Source organism: Scylla paramamosain, chromosome 30, assembly GCF_035594125.1.
Source record: "Scylla paramamosain isolate STU-SP2022 chromosome 30, ASM3559412v1, whole genome shotgun sequence".
Lineage (NCBI taxonomy): Eukaryota > Metazoa > Arthropoda > Malacostraca > Decapoda > Portunidae > Scylla > Scylla paramamosain.
Window position 1 is genome coordinate 19,104,166 of NC_087180.1, and position 19,949 is coordinate 19,124,114.

At 41.6% G+C, this 19,949-nt stretch overlaps 1 protein-coding gene across 1 annotated transcript in view; it reads right to left on the minus strand.

Annotated features, from left to right (window-relative positions):
* Nucleotides 1-586: 586 nt before the first annotated feature.
* LOC135116093 (katanin p80 WD40 repeat-containing subunit B1-like) overlaps nucleotides 587-19,949 on the minus strand; it is an 80,891-nt gene continuing 61,528 nt past the window's right edge. Inside the window, 18 exon segments of the mRNA XM_064033303.1 lie at nucleotides 587-6,526; nucleotides 6,895-7,014; nucleotides 7,339-7,421; nucleotides 7,670-7,945; nucleotides 8,264-8,687; nucleotides 9,122-9,251; nucleotides 9,730-9,737; nucleotides 10,606-10,719; nucleotides 11,724-11,898; nucleotides 13,689-13,742; nucleotides 15,056-15,125; nucleotides 15,127-15,181; nucleotides 15,454-15,614; nucleotides 16,038-16,188; nucleotides 16,916-17,055; nucleotides 17,057-17,104; nucleotides 18,020-18,145; nucleotides 18,344-18,562. Coding sequence (XP_063889373.1) covers nucleotides 6,394-6,526; nucleotides 6,895-7,014; nucleotides 7,339-7,421; nucleotides 7,670-7,945; nucleotides 8,264-8,687; nucleotides 9,122-9,251; nucleotides 9,730-9,737; nucleotides 10,606-10,719; nucleotides 11,724-11,898; nucleotides 13,689-13,742; nucleotides 15,056-15,125; nucleotides 15,127-15,181; nucleotides 15,454-15,614; nucleotides 16,038-16,188; nucleotides 16,916-17,055; nucleotides 17,057-17,104; nucleotides 18,020-18,145; nucleotides 18,344-18,562 — 2,487 coding nt within the window. The 3' untranslated portion in view covers nucleotides 587-6,393.

Consider the following 19,949-nt stretch of genomic DNA (forward strand, 5'->3'; position numbering starts at 1 on the left):
CCGCACTCGGTAATCCCTCACAGGACTTCACAACATACTTAATTAAGTACCTACCTTACTTAACTGCACCACAACAGCTTAGGCAATTCATTGGCTCAGTTTCCGCATCTGGTGTCCGGCACGCTCTCAGCTTCATTACTCAGTCAAACATCTAGCAGTGTCTGGCAGCCGCTTTTAAATGAGTCAACTTGCGCCCCTTCTATCTGCCAGTGTACTTCTATCTTTTCATCTTTCCCATCCCCCCTTAACCACACTTTCAAAGGTCATAGGGATAATCAGCCGGGTTTTCAATCGTTTCACCCATTAATGATGTATAAATTTTGGTAATATGACACTAGAACCCTAAAAACCTGTGTAATTTCAACTATATATACATAGTCCTTGAATGTACAGGAGGTCCAGCGCAAGTGTTTCAGAATAAGTACACGTGAACCTGGGCCTCCCTCCTTGCCATCCTGCACTCGTCCTCCCCACGCACAATTCCCACAGACAAGACTATGGATGATACAAGTATACTTCTTTACATTCCTTGGACAAGACCCACTCAAGAGGATAAATAAAATTAAGAATGACAAATAAAAATGGATTAGAAATTAACAATATTTTATTATCACAAACTCTGTACACCGTATTATCTATTTACACTATAAATATTCCTTCCCTTTTCTCTCTCTCTCTCTCTCTCTCTCTCTCTCTCTCTCTCTGACACACTGTGGATTAGATGATGATCTGTTGGCCTGGGACTTAACTAATTCACTGTAACATACAGGACCATCCACACATTCTCTCTCTCTCTCTCTCTCTCTCTCTCTCTCTCTCTCTCTCTCTCTCTCTCTCTCTCTCTCTCTCAATTTTACATATATATACCAATCAAAAAAATGTTCCATATCTCGTTTTTTTTTTCCTGTTGAGATTAAGAAAGTTGTAAGTGAGAAATGCGTAAGAGTTTGTAATCTCACGTACCTGTCACTTTTTTGTTCCTTCCTTTCTTCTTCCATCATCATTTTAACTGCCCTATTTTCCAGGACAAAATTTTGACAGTACAAGTCTCTCTCTCTCTCTCTCTCTCTTTCTCTTTTCTGCATCCTTCCTTTAGCTTCTCTGGTAACAAAAGCTTTCCATCACATGTATCTGTATATCCTTCACCCCTCTCATCTCCTTAACATGACAACTACAACAATGAAAGACTGAAAAATGTGACCAACTTTTGTTATCCATCACAGAACATTAAACATCTGAGTAACAAAGCTTCTCACCACTGCTCACAGACTCTTTGTGCTGTTTAGTAGATTCTCTTCTCAAATCACACATTTTTAAGCCAATCAAATGATAATATAGTCTCCCCTACACAAAACCCCACACTAATTAATCAGTATTTGCAGTTTAATAGTTTCCTGTCTCAAATCACACAATTTTAGCTAATCAAGAAAGTAGAAATCTAATTTTTTCCTACACAAAATCCCACACATAGTTAATCAATGTGTGAAGTTTTCTTAGCTTATCACTCTATATCACACATTGTTTAATATTCTTTGCTGATCAAGAGAGTACCAATCAAGTTTTTCCCGTACATACAATCCCACACTTGGTTAATCAACAGTGTGATGATTTCATTTCTAGCTCCACATCACACATATTCTCAGTTTTCTAGCTAATCAACAGAGTAGCAGTCAAATCTTTACCTATGCAAAATCCCACACTTGGTTAATCAATAAGTGTGGCTATTTCATTTCTAAGTCCATATCACATATATCCCTCATTTTTTAGCTGATCAACAGAGTGGCAGCTAAGTTTTTCATCCATTAACAGAGTGGCAGTTTAACTTCTTCCTATTTCTTCCGACACAAAATCCTGAGACTCAATCATGCACAGCGTCACACAATCATCCATAACTGTAATGCAAGACCAACACACACAACGCTCACCAACACGTGGATGGTCCCGAAATAAAAACAAAAGTACATGAACAAAACCTGCAATACTTTCAGATTCACAGTACTACAAGTAATTTTGAGACTTTCACTGCCAGAGGTCAGGTATCACCTCTGACAGACAACTGGGGATATGAATGCGAAAAAACACAAGACAGTTCCTTTGAGATCCAGTTAGTTATTGTTAGAGTGAGCACCAGGTTCAAAGCGCAGGAGACACAGACATACATACATACATACGCACAAGAACAGAACCAAGTTGCAAAGAGTTCACGTACAAAACAACCAAGCTTCACCGCCCCAACACAGCCTTTGCCATGGTTAGAAAAACGTATGTAATAGTAAACTTAAGCTACATATTTGGTTAAGAAAGTATGTAGTAGTAGTAGTAGTAGTAGTAGTAGTAGTAGTAGTAGTAGTAGTAGTAGTAGTAGTAGTAGTAGTAGTAGTAGTAGTAGTAGTAGTAGTAGTAGTAGTTGTAGTAGTCCTTCAGGTGACTCTTGGAATGGGAAAATTCAGAGCTTCAAGATTTACAACTCCAGCTTAAATCAAAGTTTCCGTTCAACTGCAACCAGAGGATTTTTGGGGAGAAAATAATATGTTGGATGGAATTCTGCTATACCTGCTGCTCTTGATGGTATATGTAAATAAATACAACACCTCCCCTGCCTTTGATTCGAGAGGTTTTTAGTGCATCGCAAACTATAGTAAGACAAAGAGGCAAATGCAGGATGGGAAACACTACAGAACTTCTACTTAAGTCTTGCTAAGGACCAGTACCCCATCAGCCTGTCTTCCCATCACTAAAAACTTTGGCCTATTAATCCTTCAATGCTTTATCTATACCTCCCACACCATGTATTGTCAACTGCTACCCAAATAACAGGGACGAGAATATAAGAGGGAGCCATCCATACACTGCACTGCCTCACACACTTGGCCTCCTCTCCTCCTCTCCCAAATACTAATATTCTATCTATCTCAATTCTTACTCCCACTCTGACTACTGTTATGGTTCCTCCTCAATGTTTAAATGTTGTGACATGAATTTAAAGCTTCAAACACACCACAGAGAACAAAGTGATGCAATGGTTTAAATCTTTTACCATCTTAATTTTTTGCCCCCCAGTCATGAAGGGTTGCACAAGTAAGATTAACAGGTGTTTTTTACCTGTACTCTCACATTGCCAATCAAACACACCTGTACTTCTACTTTCTCATGAGCTAATAATGTTGCTTTACACCTGTACTCTCACATTCTCATCTACACCTGCACTGTACATTCCCCACTCACATAACCTACCCTCCCCAAGTACTTACACTTCTAAATTATTTGCAAAACACATATGTACTTCATCTTTGCCATACTTACAAAAAAACATTGATAAACAACAAGTTTGCTCAACTATTTCTTTACGGTCTACCTTTCCTGAAGAAGCGTCAACACACAACAATGCTATCAATATCAAGATCACATCATGAATTCTCAAAACTCTAATGTAGTATTTCCATACTGTACACGTTAAACAAGCCATTCACCTTCAGTACCTCTCATAATCCTAGCGTACCTCCACTTCATAAACAAACAGCAGACTAATCTCTGTACCTCTCAAAAACTAAACACACTTGCACATTATACACACACAAAAACCATTCAAGACTTTGGAACGTTTGGAAAATTTCAGCAAATCCTTGAGACCATTCCTACCTTGGCATGTGAGAATCAAAACCTGGGGCCACCAAAGCCACTTCCCGAGCCAATCCAAGCCATCCAAACCCATCCAGTGATCTGTGCTGAGCCACCAAAGCCATGTCTCGCCTGCTGTTTCTTGTTCTGGGCTTATGAGGTTAGTCAAAAAGCACATAAACAGCTGCATGATTGATTGGCGTAGTATTCAATGCCCCCTCACTAACCGAAGCGCAATGTTTGTGTATAAACTCACAGTAAGGATAAAATAACACAGAACTACTACCGTAAACCCTCCAAGGCACGAAACTGCTGACTGACTGCATTGATAATTGGCTAAGAAAAAGCACTGTCTGTACATTGAGGTTACTGGAGAGGCCAAACACACTTTGCATTACTGGCTGGATGTTTCCCTTACAGTGTGTATCCAAAGTGGCTTTCTCCAGTCCATCTGCTGCTAAAAATGATGCCTGGAGGTTCGTAACTCTTACTTCAACAGGGCTGAACAGAAAGATAGGGTGAGAAACAATACTGCAGTATAATAATGAATGTTTTGACCAAATGTGTACATGTTTACCAAGAGACTGTGTGGTGTGAGGAGGGTGTAATGAGAGATGCCAGGAATGGAACAGTTGGTTGAAGTGACTTGATAGAGCTGAAGGAATGGGGTAAGAAGTGAGGAGGAAGAGGCAGGTAGAAGGATGATGGTAAGGAATAAAGGAGAAAGCAAAATGAATGGAATAAAGGACAGAGGGACATAGACACAATAACAACAGTATCAGAGTAACAAAAAGGTAACTTGTCATAATAGCAGAACTTTAGAATAGAAAACTCCTGAGTCACAAATACATCATAATCTTATTCATTTTAAGGAATACAAGTAAGTAAAAAAGAAGAAACAAATTGACATACTGTAGTGTCTCCAATAATCTGGAGAAGGAAATTTCCACAGCAATGTGCTGCAACACAAGTGTCAGTATTTGGCACTGCCCCGCTCAGGCCAGAGTGCTCAACACCTCCGATATTTGGGGAAAAAAGGCAGTGTGCAGTTTCCCATCACCAGAGAGGAACATCAAGGCATTTCGGATATCAAATAAGCCAACGTTTTTAATTCTTCTCCTGTACTTATCTTTATGAGAGTTGTACGGGATACAGTAGGGTTGTCCATGAGACTGTCCCTTTCCACCAGGAGCAGGGATTACTGGCCTGGTATACAGATAAGATATTCAATTCAAGAGGGCAGAATTGTACAGGATTATTCTCATCTCAGACAACCCTGATGGCATTTTATTCAGTTCATGTTCTTAGTGTTTTTATTTAACTGAGATACAAAGAAGTGCAGTTTTTCATAAGCCAGATCACCTGACTCTTCCATCACTGGTTGCAGGAAACTACACACTCACCATAAGTGATAAATAGATAAGAAATGAAATAAACTTCTTTCCTTGCTGGCAGGAGTGGGAGTGTGGAGTCCTGTGTACGTTGCAGGATACAACTCAAATGCACACACACACGCACACATACACACACACACTTCCTGTTGTATTTTCCCTCAAACTTTACCTTTCAGTCAGTGAATGTTAAGGGGACAATTCTATGCCGCCCTTCCTTCAAGCTTCTACTGGAGTGTTTGGAGATTGACGCTAAACTAAAAAGGTATTTGATTACGTACGGCAAGAGTAAAGTTTAGGGAAAACGCTCTCTTCAAAATGGGTGTGTATGAGGACCTTGAGGGAAGTGTGGGGGTCGAGCCAAGCCAAGACCTCGCATGGCTGGTGGGAATGTGAAGTAAAATAAAAAAATGATGCCGCTCTTGTTCCCTGCGATGCACAAGGGACATAAAACAAAGATGCGCTACTCAGCTCCAAAAAGAATCAAGGTACGTATCTGGCAACGCAAAGTTCCTTCAAATCACAACAATGGGAATGATAATGTACCATCCCACCGGTAAAGCTGAGGCAGCCACCCAGCGCCTGGCAGCCTCCATGGCTCATGATGGCTGTTGCTGCTGCTGTTTCTGAGCTCAGCGCCACACCAGAACCAGACGCTGAGTAAAAATGAGAAGGCACGAATTTTATGTATAATGAGTTGCTAAGTCACCTCACTATGCATGCACCAGTTGACCAGTTCACTAGTTCAACAGCTAACTGGTACACCAGTTGACCAGTATACCACTTGACCAGTACACCAGCAACCAGTTCACCAGTAACCAGTTGACCAGCACAGTAACCAGCTGAGTCCAGGGTGTGTGGCAGAGTGAGGGGCACACACCACAGTGCTCGGCTCACCAGTCTGTCTCCACTCAGCTGGTTCACTCTTTTCAGTGGTGTGCACTCTGGAGGAAATCTGTAATGTTATAAGCACCTATCCCATAACTCCATAAAGATATATACAGACACAGTGCAGTGGTAATAGCAGAGATTAGCGCACTCTGTCATAATATACATCTGTTATACATACTGCATGTAGTAGTATTAATATTTGGTGAAATTGATGATATTAATATTTTTCTACATTGTTTTCAAGCGTTCATCTGACTTAAAGACTATAAAGTTCAAAAGGGGAAGCAACAATGGCTTCTATCACAACGAGCGCATTTCAAAACATTGCTCGCATGCCACAAAAAGTTTGCTGCTGGGTCACCCAGCATCTTGTCCACTGATCCTTCACTCCACCCACAAGCTGGCCACCTCACTGCTGACCTGGGCCGTCCTCAGCACCTCAGCACAGTGGTCAGGTCAGTGTTGCCAAGGGAGTCACTCAGGACAGCAGGAGCTACTCAAACGCCTGCATCAGGATGACCAGCTCCCTGTAGACTGTGCCCATCTTGCCCTGCACTGTCTGCCGCTTCAGGAGGAACGCTCGGATTGACATCATGTGGTTGTAGCATTCCACACACTTGTTGTACCTGCAGGGACACACAGAAGAGACAGTTAGTGGCGAGAGATATAGCAAGGGGGAAGTGTTGGTGGTATCACACTCATGTTTAAAAGTTTCTCACTGTAAATGTTGGTGGGACATAATAAAGTGTTGTTGAGAGAGAGAGGGAGAGAGAGAGAGAGAGAGAGAGAGAGAGAGAGAGAGAGAGAGAGAGAGAGAGAGAGAGAGAGAGAGAGAGAGAGAGAGAGAGAGAGAGAGAGAGAGAGAGAGAGAGAGAGAGAGAGAGAGAGAGAGAGAGAGAGAGAGAGAGAGAGAGAGAGAGAGAGAGAGAGAGAGAGAGAGAGAGAGAGAGAGAGAGAGAGAGAGAGAGAGAGAGAGAGAGAGAGAGAGACCCACCTTTCTTCCCTGGAGATGTCCACCCCAACAGAGTGGATAGGGCCAGTCATGTTGGACTTGATCATTACCGCAAAGTTTTTGATCATGAGCTTGAGAGCATTGCTGCCAACTGACACGTGGCTGAGGAGGAACAGTGTGTGCTATTAACACCTTGAAAGACTAAAGGAAATAAACCAGCACAGACAAAGGAAAACCAGTGCATCCTATTAACAACTTGCAAGACTATAGAAATTATTATTATCATTATCCTTATAAAACTTGTGACATTTTTAAGTTTTTTGGTACTGTATTTTCTTGGATGGCAAAAAAATATAATATGAAACAACTTATATGGAGAAGAGAGAGAGAGAAAGGGAACAAGAGAAGCAGTGACATGTTTCATATCACACATGAAACAAGTTGAATGAAGAAGAGAGAAAGAAAACAAGAGAGGCAGTGACTTACGTTTCATATTTACTCTGCAGCATCAGACTGACGGGTGGCAGGAGGGCTGTCAGGAGGTCAAGGTTCCAACTTGACCTGCCACGCCAATAAGAACAGTGCATCATTATATTGCAACACATTCTAGCTGCTGTTTTGTACCAACTGTTAATTGTAAAAACTCCCATCCCTTTATGTACAGACACCTATTCAGGTCCAGTCAAGTCAACCCATCTAGCAAACAACTCAGTAAAGACATCCAATCCTACACATAGATCCCTATTCACGTCCAGCAAATCACTCAGTAATAACCCTATTCAAGTCCAGCCAAGTCAGGCCATCCAGCAAACACTCACGGGCGCAGATTGATGATGGTGAGCAGGTCAGCCAGTAATGCCTGGTCTCCGGTGTTGAGGGCATGCTCCACCGCTGTCTTGAGATCCTTGGTCTGCCACAGCTTGTGCACGATCTGGAGTCCCCTCGCTCGGGCAGAGATGACGGACATCATGGAGGAGTGGCCGCCCATGATGCTATTGATCACCTCCTGCTCTGACATCTCAGTGCCGGCAATCCCCGTCAGGCTGGTGGTGCCTGTTCCGCCACCGCCCAGACTCAGCCCGCCTAGCTTGTTCTGCAGGGAGAGGAGGCAGGGCTGGTGTTAAAGAGGGTTACCGCTTTATTCAATGGTGTGAGATCCATAGTTTACACTGCCACTACATGCCAAAAGAAGCACATACACTGTCACAAGCTAAAAGTAATGCCCTGAAAACAATGAGAAATCCAGACCTAAGTGGAATGTGATCAGACTTGACTAATTTTTTCTTTTAATATATGAGAGACACTAATGAAGGACTTAAAGAAATAAAGAAAAGAAGAGAAAAGAAAAAAGACCAACTGCATGACCAAACACACACACTGCTAACAATAACAACAACAAAACACAACCCACCGGCATAAAATCATCAAAGTTAATGATTCCTTTATCTGAGTGACTGGAGAAGGCTGAGGAGTAGTCAACCTCCTTCACGTTCTCCTTCTGGTAGCTATAGTCTGGTGGTTCCTTTGGCGTCCCCATGTAAGAGATCTCAGGACTTGTGGTCTTGGAGGAGCCTAGGTAGGTCACATCAGGGCTTTGGGGTAAGTGTGGCCTCGGTCCGGGCCTCACAAGGGCTGGCCGGTCCATGGGTTTACTGTGGGAGGTCAGGTCAGGCTTGGAGGAGGCTTCTGTTCGACTCAGGTTGGTGATGTCGGGTCGTGCTAGCTGTGGGAGGCTTGGGGCTGAGTCGTGGTAGGCGTGGGAGGACACGGGAGGGACTGGTGAGGAGGACTGACGCACCAGGTAGGGCTCGGAGGGGCTGTGCCGGATGTGGTACCTGAGAAAGTGAGTGGGACTGTTATTACCATTGCCTTGACTTCTTACTGCTTTCATTTCCTATTCTTGACTTGTATGGGAGGACTTTTGCATTTTGACTGTCATATATTTAACAAGTTCATTCTATTTACTCTCCATATCACACAAATAACTTATTAAAGAGAAAAATTAAGAGAAGACAGGTTAATTTTAAATGTCCCAATGCAACACATGTGCTATCGTTACTTTTATTACCACCTTCTATTCCTGTCACTAAAAATACATCCATGCTTACCAATCTTCTAATCCTGTCAATATCAAAACTTCCCTTATGCTAACTTACCTTCTATTACTGCCAATATCAAAACATCTATGCTAACTTAACCTTCTATTCCAGTCAGTATCAACAGGCCTTATAGTCCCCCTAAATATTACCAAGGTGACACTGGACATTACCTGTTGCCCTCAGACTCACAAGGTGCCCCAGACATGTCCCCGTGTTTCCCTGCGGCTCTCGGACACGGCTCTCGCTCTGTACGGCTGATTGCTGAGGTTGGGGCTTCCGCTACCGCTGAGTGAGTGATCCCTGTTGGTACAGATGTGTTATCTAGGCTGCTGGTACAACTCTTGCACTCATTACCTTGTTAATTTGTGTCTAAAGCATTATCTTCAGTGGGCCTTTTTTATGCTTTTTGTTGCCTTATGCCAAAGCCACTTCTACATACTGTGCCTGGCTGACAGATTATACATACACTGAAGCATGACAAAACTGATTCACTAGTACCTTCAGTGAGCCTTTGTTATGCTTTTTTGTTGCCTTGTTAGAGCCACTCTTACTGTGCCTGGCTGACTGGTTATAGTGAGGCACATAAAACTGGTTCGTCATACACACATGGACAGACAACACAAACTTGACTCAGGAGAGGCTACACTATGGGATTACTTAACTAAGATCTCACACTAGGCCAGGTCACATCAGGATATGACAATGCTGTGAGGGAGATGGTTACTAGTTATGTTAGAGGGGGGTATCATTAGAGTGAGATGAAGCTTTGATACCTAACCTGAGCAGCTGTTATTTTGGGGGGGAGTGTTAGCTCTCACTCGTTTATGTTTGTTACCCTCACTCAAGCTTGGGAGAGGGTCTATCAGCTCTCACTCAAGCTTAGGAGTAGATCTGTTAGGGCTCACTTAAGCTAGGAAGAGGGTCTATCAGCTCTCACTCAAGCTTGGGAGGTCAACATTCTCATTCAAGCTTGGAAAAAGGTCTGTTAGTTTTCACTCAAGCTTGGAAGGACATCTGTTACTCATTCAAACTCGACAGGTTTATGGTATTAGCCACTTCAAGCTTAGGAGGTCAGCATTCTCACTCAGGCCTGGAAGAATGTCTGTTAGTTTTCATTCAAGGTTAGGAGGAGAACAACATTCTCACTTAAATTTAGGAGAAAGTCAATTAATTCTCACTCAAAATTCAGGAGGATTTCTGTAATGTAGTTCTCACTCAATTTTAGGTCTGTTATTCTTACTCAAGTTTAGGAGAATGTCAATTACATTTCATTCAGTTCACACAGAGCCATGATGCCATTAAGTGTAGGTCTATAGGGAGGCTGAAAGGGAGATGTTAGAATTCCACATGAAAAAAGTTGAGAAGGGGAGCATTTTAGCACATCTGTTAGTTAGAAACAGAAATTCTGGCTGTTAATTTAGACAGATAATAAAATTCTAACACACAGAAGGAGAGGGAACATCTAGCCTAGGTAAGAGGAGACAGCATTCAAAGTTTGGGGAAGGATGGGAAAGGAGCATTCTAGGGCATAAAACAAAGGGTATTCTTTAATTTCATTACAAACAGGGTAACATTCTGAGGCATAGGAGGAAGTAAAGGCATGATCAGGGTTTGGAGGGCAGGCACCAATGACTGCAAGCCAAGGACAGTTTACCTATGGGGGGAGTTGTAGAGCGATGGGTCCTGAGTGGAGCTGCGTCTTTCGAACAAACTCGAAAAGCTGCTAGGGTTTGAGGGAGGCGTCTGTGGCTGGTTACCATTATCATATCTAGAGGGACAGGGGAGAGTGCTAGTGTGTGTGGGAATGTGTGGGAGAGTGTTACTGTGTGTGTGTGTGTGTGTGTGTGTGTGTGTGTGTGTGTGTGTGTGTGTGTGTGTGTGTGTGTGTGTGTGTGTGTGTGTGTGTGTGTGTGTGTGTGTGTGTGTGTATAGCTGTACAGAAGAACAAGAGGTGACTCCAGAAGCCCCAGGAATTAGAAAAGTTATAAAAGAAAGCTTCTATTTAGACTGTGACTACTACTGGCTGTAAAGATTTAGTCCAAAGCCACTTGGATTACCCACACAAGATAAATTTGGTGCGTTTTCAGGATGAGAGATTTAAAAGATTATCTAGAATAAAAAACAGAGGAAACCAGCAATGTAAAAACTATCTCAGTTAGCATTGTGACTAACTGAAATGGTGAAGCATATGAGGAAATTACACAAATATGGGAGTGAAGTGCATTAAGATCATTGATGAAAATTATAGACTTGTAAAAAGAATAATGCTACTGAGCTGTTAAAGGGAGTGAGTTGTAGATTGTGGTAAACTTGACAAGGGATGAATGCTAAAGTCCACACGGATGTGCTGGCAAGTCTCAGTTTGTGAATGAATTGCACTCATTGAAAACTGAATAGAAAATTACATGATAAATGTAGAATTAAAATATCTTCCATTTATTTAATTTTGCATTATTTTCTTGGTTATTTTTTGGGGTACTTAATATATTAGAACAGATTATATATCAAAATCAGGGCAAAAGAATATTTTTTCAATTAATTGCATATTCCAACAATGTGCAGATAAATTTTCGAAACTTTTACTCATAAGCACAAATTATACAACCACAAACCCAGAAAGAAAAAAATTATACATCAACATCAAAAAACCACAAACAAACTAACCTTTCATTCACAAACCAAGACTCACCCAGAGTAAGCATACCTTTCAATAAACGACTAAGAGAAAACCTTCGGAAAAAAATTAAACCATGGCCTGTTCATCTCACTAACCTTGGGGTGGCATTTTCCCTTGGAGTGGTGATGGGGCGGGGCAGGTGGGACACGCCGTGGGAGCCCCGTCTGGTGGTGTCCGGGGTGGTGGGGCGGGCCGAGGAGGCTGGCACAGGTCTCACTGGCTCGGGTCTAATCACATCTGGGCTTGACATGACTTGTGGCACCATTGGGTCTGTGGTGAGGTGGCACAGTCAGATGAACTTGTCAGGGTGTTGGTGAGAGGTGAAGGTAAAGTTTGTATATGTGCGACTGATACTGCGGTTCGTAATTTGTGCTCTTAAATGCTACAGTGTTTCATCTGGGCTAGTTTTAACAGGCTGTGGTGGAAGTTACAGATGTTTTCACTCACTTAAACTTGTCACGGCATCAGTGAAAGAAGCTGGTAAAGACTGTATAAAGTTTGTGTGTGTATGATTGACAATAAGGCTCATTTTTGCATTCTTAAGTGTTTCAATGCCTCATATGGACCTTCCAACAGGCAGTAGTAAACATTATATTATATTCAATCCTGACTACTTTTAATCATGCTGTACTAGAAATTGTTGGGATTTTCAAGAGTGTTTTCATGGTTCTAGTCATAATTTAATAAGGATTTTTAGATTATATGCCTACAAAGGGAAAAAGTCTTGAAAATCTGATTAAACAAAAGTGGCCTTTGAAGACAATCCTTATGAGAGACTAAAGCATTTAAGAATACCAGCTGAGGAAGCAAGGAAGCAACACACTCTATCTCCTAGAGCAGCTGTGCAAAGGTGCCTCTTGTCCGGAAGCTGTGCAGTGAAGTGTGATAGTGAGGCTCTGAATATTCAATGAAATGGATACATTATGAAGTGAGTCATGAATTTGTACTAAAAATCAATGGTTTCTCTTTTGCATCAGATAAAGAAATTAATTTGTACTAATATTAATGATACTTTTCCATCTAAAAGAGGTGTCTGATATATTATGAAGAGAGACAAGAATTTCTACTAATATTAATGGTACTTTTTCAACCTGGTAAAGAATTGCTTGATACATTATGAACTAAGTAATGATTTTGTACTAATATCCACGGTAATTATTTTGTCAGTTAAAAAGTTTCTATTATTATCTACTGTACTTTTTATTTTAGTTTTATCATTTTGGTGGGTAGATAATTTTGCCATTTCTTCACTGCAATGCCCTAAGAATAATCAAATAACCTGAGACAGTCAAAGTATACTGAACCAAACTCTCCTTCTCTGCTGCACAAGTACATAATAACAACAACACCCAGGAATGCATAAATATTACCCAGATGACTTGATTCTGTTGGCAAGATAAATATTCAGTGTTCTAGGGAAAAAGTTCTGGTCTCATAATAATACAAGGGCAAGTTTCACCACCTGATACTATTACCAAGGAAATAATATGCTGCAACTGATATTACACACTATACTCTGTGAACTCAAAATATACTTGAAAATATCTGAATAATGGAAAATGAAACGCTTGTGAATTTTGAAATAGCTGAATATATCTAGATAACACGAAAAGGAACACTTACGAACTTTGAAATAGATGAATAACATAGAAAAGGACACTCGTAAAACTTAATAAAACCTGAACACACCTCAATAACAAATATATAAACACTTATAAAACTCATAATGCCTGGAAAACATGAAAGAAACAATTGTAAAATGTAAAAAAAAAAAACACAAAATCACTAAGATCCCACAAGAACACAAAGAAACATAGTCTGCCTCACATGCATCCCACACCCACTCACTTGTCACCCAGACCCCAACAAAACTCGTCTCAAAACCTTCATAAACAAACCACCAGAGCCTCAAATTATCTCAAAGCTTGGCAGTGGTCAGGTCACTCAGTCTGAAGCCCAAACGTGACTCCAGATGTGACAACTCTGAGTCAGCTATACTTGAAGGAGCTTACTGGTAAAGACTGGCAAGAGGTGGGTGCGTGCGTGATACCAGTACCTACCATTGTTATTGTTTATGGTTGGTTTGGGCTCTGGCAGGGGTGGAGTTCTCTGTACTGTAACAAAAGCACAACAAATACAACAGTTATGGTCAATACGGTGAATGACTGAAGCCGTTAATCAAGTTTTTTAATCAACAACAACAACAGAAAAAAAAAATTAGAGGTTGATACGAATGCTGGGGAAATAAATCTACCTTTTATTTCTTTTCCTTCTTTTTTAATGAGTCCTGTTGGTGCTTGTGGCAGATGGATGAGGAGGAGAAGCTTAAAGTGTGAGGAATCAGTGAGGTTAAGTGTTGGTGGTGGTGGTGGTGGTGGTGGTGGTGGTGGTTCACTGACTAAAAAAAGCCTGTGGGAGTTCTTGGGTTCTAGTATCTATTGAATATTAACCCTTTGAATATGGTAGCAGTCTTATACTCTTATTTATTATTATTTTTTTTATGTAAGAGGGACACTGGCAAAAGGCAACAAAAAGATCGATAAAAATGCCCAATGAGCTGCTAATTTAAACTGAGATAACATGATTTTACTAAGTTTCATGAGTATTGGCTTAAACTCTGAGCCGTTTGTAGTGCCAAGTCAAATTCCCACTCTAAAAGTATCTAGTTTCATGCAATTTTGAGATAGAAACCAGATTTTAAGGGCATTTCAAGTCAGAATGGAATAATTCAACAAGTTCGAGGTGCCACCCAGATTTTAAGGGCATTTTGACACCAAATTCTAAGGGCATTTCAAGCTAGAATGGACTAATTTGTTTTAAGACGCCACCAGGATTCAAGGGATCAATACATGCTCAGGTCTTCTCTTCTCTACCATGCGTCACTTACTAGATCCCGCTGCAGTTGTGTCATCACTAAAAATGAACACAAAAATTGGACAAACCTGCAACACTAAAGAAATTGAAGGAAAAGCTACAGAAAGCATCAAAGCAGACATCGAAAAAAACAAGAAAGCCAGCGATTAAAAAAAAAAAAATTGAGGTAGTGGGGGGATTTCATTCAAATAAAAAAGAGAAAATATGTTACAGTAATAGAGAAATGGATGAAAAAATGAAAAAAAAGATAAGATACACTTAAAAAAAAAAAGGAACTTTCTCGTAGCAAAGGAATATTATGACTACAAGTAAGCAAGATTAAAAAAAAGATTTTCCATAAGAAAAAAATGTATATTGAAGTTATCAAAAAAAAAAACATGCCCATTAAAAAAATAATAATAAATAAAAAAACACACACCATTAGTAATAAGTTAAAAAGTGACATAGAACAAGTGACCAAGAAAACACATATTGCTCTTTACTTGCACTGAAATCCCCCTTGCCCTCTGATCCTCCCTGCCTCCCAAGCCAAGCCAGGCCAGCAAAAACTCACGTTCACGGCGCGTTCTGAAGATAACATTGTAGTCATTGAGGTTGGTGATCTCTGGTGGCGGGTCCTCCTCCTGGGGGCTCCTCTCCGCCTGTGTCTGACGCTTCCTCCACCTTCATTGACTCCACACTGCAGGATGAGGGAGGGATGAGGTTATAGAATGTGTGTAAATCTATACTGTGAGATATATGATGGAGAGAGAGAGAGAGAGAGGAGAGAGAGAGAGAGAGAAGAGAGAGAGACGAGAGAGAGAGAGAGAGAGAGAGAGAGAGAGAGAGAGAGAGAGAGAGAGAGAGAGAGAGAGAGAGAGAGAGAGAGAGAGAGAGAGAGAGAGAGAGAGAGAGAGAGAGAGAGAGAGAGAGAGAGAAAGAGAGAGAGAGAGAGAGAGAGAGAGAACTTACGTAGCTTTCCCAGAGTTCTTATCTTTGCTGAAGCTCTTGCGGATGGCGGCACCGTAGCGGAAGGTGGAGGGCACGTCCTGCTGGGGGCCACCGAAGGGCTGTACCCGCTTCAAGTCCACCACGTACAGCGACACATGCACCCCATGGAAGCCTGCGCCAATCTGAGGGACAGGGCACAGGTGGTGAGGGGACGGGACACAGTAGTAAGGGGGAAGGGTCATTGGTGGTAAGAGGGACAGGATAAGGTGGTAAGGGGCAGGATATCAGTGGTAAGGTAGTCTGTTATAAAATTCTCTTCTTCCACAGGCACATTTATTTAGGGAGGTTTCTTGATGTGTATTTTCAAGGGAGTTTTTTTTTTTTTGCAATTTATAAAAGTCTACAGGGTGGGGCACAAGTATAGCAAGGGAGTTTCTAGAGCAGTGTGTTCCAAAATTTATGACCTAAGACTCTCTTCTAACACTCATTACTTCCATTATTCAAGCAGTTTCTCCTAATGCTCTCTTCCACACTCAATATCTTCATCCAATCACTTTTCCTGGCACTCTCTTTCAAATCAACAACAAGCACATCTCTTGACTCACCAACTGATTCTGGGCAATGGCAATGTCCTGTATCTTGCCCCAGCCCATGGCCACTGTGTCAAACGTGCGGGCTGGCTCCCACCCATACACCTTGAGCACGTCAGGGGAGCCAGCATACACACAGTCCCCGTCAGGGTGGAAGGCTATGGTTCTGTGGAGTGATGGAAGTATGAGGGAGCATGACAGAGTGCGAGTAAGGGATACAGTGATGCATCTTCCCCTTCCCCTAGTTAGTGATAGCATTTGTACTTCCTGGCTGACTATTTGATCCATGGCTAAGTAGTGATGGAGTGTTAATGTGAAGCAGTGTAGTGGTGATAATGACGGCTTATCACTCAAAGGTATACGTCATAAGCTACTTAAAGTTTGCACTGGAAAGATGAGAAAAGGAGAATTAAATACAAAAATAGTAATGAATACATAAATAAAAAATAATAGCCTATCTAAATATTTATCTAAGGAGAATTACTGTTTATAATGCTTGACAATATACAATAACAATGTCAATCATGGAACTTTTGCTGAACAGGCATTGGCTAATGTATATCAACCATTTACTTCCAATCAGGTAACATTTTGCTGTATCATTAGCAATAAACAAGCTCTGTAGAGAAGGAAAAGGAGCATTAAGGGTATAAATTGGAAGAAAACATTGACAATTATGAAAAAAAGATATTCATGACCTGGAAAGATCTATAAGGAAGGAAAACAATTACTGAGTCATGGGAAAAGCACTGAAAATGTCAAGAAAACTGTTTATACCCTGACAATGTGTAAGGAAAAATAAAAATAGCATTGCATATCAAACGAACAAAAGAACACACACACACACACACACACACACACACACACACACACACACACACACACACACACACCTGATGGGGCCAGTGTCGGCATCTGTGGCAGACACCAATGAGAATTTTTCCAGGTCCCAGAAGTTGACGGTTCTGTCATGTGAGGCGGAAGCGAGGAGGAACTCATGTGGGTGGAACTCTACATCGCTGACTGGCCCCGGTGTGCTGAGCAAACTCCGTCATCATCTTGCCCGCCCGAAGATCCCACAGCTGCGAGTTGGTTAGTTTATTATTGACCACAAAGAAATAAACTTAAAAACAGTTAAAAAAATTAGTTCAAGGTAATCATACAGGAACCAGGGGAAACAGCCAGGGGTATGGCTTTTAATGCTAGTGTGTGGTGGTGGTGCTAGTTCCTTGTCTAGTTCTGCTGACAGGTCCTTGTACTTATACACTACAGACCCTGGTGCTAGTTATGTCCTTTAAGACTTTGACTATTATTTGGTGTATTATTCCTTATTTAATCACACTCTGATAACCTTTACTTATTCTACAGCCAAGTCCAATCTTTAAACTGGGTAGAAATTGCATAATCTATTCTTTTTACTCCCCTACATTGTTGTAGATGCTTATCAAGATCTCATGTATTGCTTCTGGTGGTGGTAACTGTTTTGTATTGCAGTGAAATGGTTAATACTTAACATAGTAATTCATTACACTTCCAGGTATGTCAAATCTTATCCTCTACACTCTGCTAGACAGATTCTATCAAATCCTCACACCAAAGACAGAATCCCTCACTAGTACACAGCATTCCTTCTCATACTCAACTAAAAATCCTTCCTTTGTCTTGATTATAATCCTACACACCTTTAAAGAGACATAATATACAATTTTTCACATCAATGACAAAGAATCCTTCATGAATCCTTCTCCTTCCTTAAGACCTCCAATCACAGCAATCCTTCTCATACTAGACTAAAATCCTTCCTTTGTCCACACTACAATCCTACACACTCCTAAAAAGACATCCTGTACAATTTTTCACATCAATGACAAAGAATCCTTCAATGAATCCTTCTAACACACTAAGTCCCTTACCAAGACCACCAGTCCAGGACACCTCCAAAACACATCCCTTTCAGTTTCCACAGCAAGGCACAAGAGGGTGATAGGGTGACTCACCTTAACATTGCAGTCCTCACCGGCTGACGCAATCCACTGTCCATCTGGCGAGAACTTAAGGCTGTTGACAGTGAGGTTGTGGCCCTTGTAGGTGAAGATACAGCCCTTACGCCGGATGTCCCACAGCTGGGGACAGAGAGGAGCAGCAGGTGAGGACACAGGTGGAGGAAAGGTTATGAAGGGAAGAATGAGAGAAAGAGAGGTTAAGTTAGGCTAGGTTAGGTTAGGCAAGTTAGATCACATCTGGCTATCCTCACCTTGATGTTGGTTTCAAGAGAGGTTAGGTTAGATTAGGCAAGTTAGGTCACATCAGGCCACCCTCACCTTAATGTTGGTGTCAAGGGAGCCAGTGCCAATGAAGTCACCGTAGGGGTGGAAGTCGATGCAGCGGATGTTTGCTTTGTGGCCAGTGAGGGTGCGCACAATCTTGGTAGCCTCCAGGTCCCAGATCTTGAGGGCGCCGCTGAGGGAGCCAGCACACACCAGCTCCTCCGACCCTCCAAACCGCACACATTCTACTGGGGTGGTGTGGCCTGACAAGCTCTGCAGGGAGGAGAGAGAACACTGAGGCTATTGCAAACAAACGGTAGTGTTATAGAAGGGCGTTTATGGCCCGACAAGCTCTGCGGGGAAGAGAGAGAACACTAAGGCTATTGGAAAGGAACAGTAGTGTTATAGAAGGGTGTTCATGGCCCGACAAGCTCTGTAGGGAAGGAGGAGTGTTGAAAGTCAAGGAAAGACAGAGAACATTGAAGGTATTGCAAAAGTATGCTCAGTGTTAAGGAAAGGAGGTTAAGTACCAAAAACCTCAATAGGGAAGGAAAGAAGCATTGGAAGTCATGGGAAAAGAGCTCTAAGTGTCAAGGAAAAGCTGTTTATGGCCTGGCAAGCTCTATAGGGAAGGAAAGGAACATTGAGGTGATGGAAAAGAGCACTGAGGGTACTAGAAAGGAATGTTGTGTGTTACAGAGAGGAGCATATGGCCTGACAAGTTCTATAGGGAAGAAAAATGAGCATTGAAAGTCATATTGGTAAAGTGCATTGATGAATAGGGAAAAAGAGAGATATTTATGGCCTGATAAGCACTATGGAAGAGGAAAAAAGGGCATTAAAAGTCATGGAAAAAGAGCAGAAAAGGAAAAGAGCACTGGGTATGATGGAAAAGATCTAACACTAAAAAATAAAAAATAAAAAAAATCAGGTAATACTGGAATCCCTTTAGACCAAAATACCAAATAAATGAGATACAATTTTTATCAGCTGAAAAAAAAGACAACATTAATTAAGAGACAGGATTTTACTAAGGTTATTTAAAAGGGGTTCAGGACTATATACAAAAATACTGAAGCCCTTACACAGAGTTAAGGGGATGCAGTGTTGCCTCCACCTTCTCCTCTCCCCCTCCCTTCTGTGTAGGTGTTGCCAGATCAGGTACACAGCCCTTCAATTAAACCTTTTACACCCTGCTATATTTATCTCTGAATTTATTATAATTTTTTTTTTCTATATTCTTCCATTTAAGCTTCCAAGGTCATTCATGTGCTCTCTCTCTCTCTCTCTCATCTCTCTCTCTCCTCTCTCTCTCTCTCTCTCTCTCTCTCTCTCTCTCTCTCTCTCTCTCTCTCTCTCATATATGGTCTCTTCCATTTTTCTTCTTATGTAAGTTGCTAATATGCTCTCTCTCTCTCTCTCTCTCTTCTCCGTCTCTCTCTCTCTCTCCTCTCTCCTCTCTTCTCTCTCTCTCTCTCTCTCAAAGGAACCACAACCACCATCACCACCACACCACCACCACCACCACCACCACTACTACTACTACTACTACTACTAGTACTACTACTACCACCACCACCACCTCCCATCTATTCTTATCTACTGTCTATCTGCTTTCTATTTTCCGTCATGTCGTCTGGCCTCTAATCACGTCATCCAA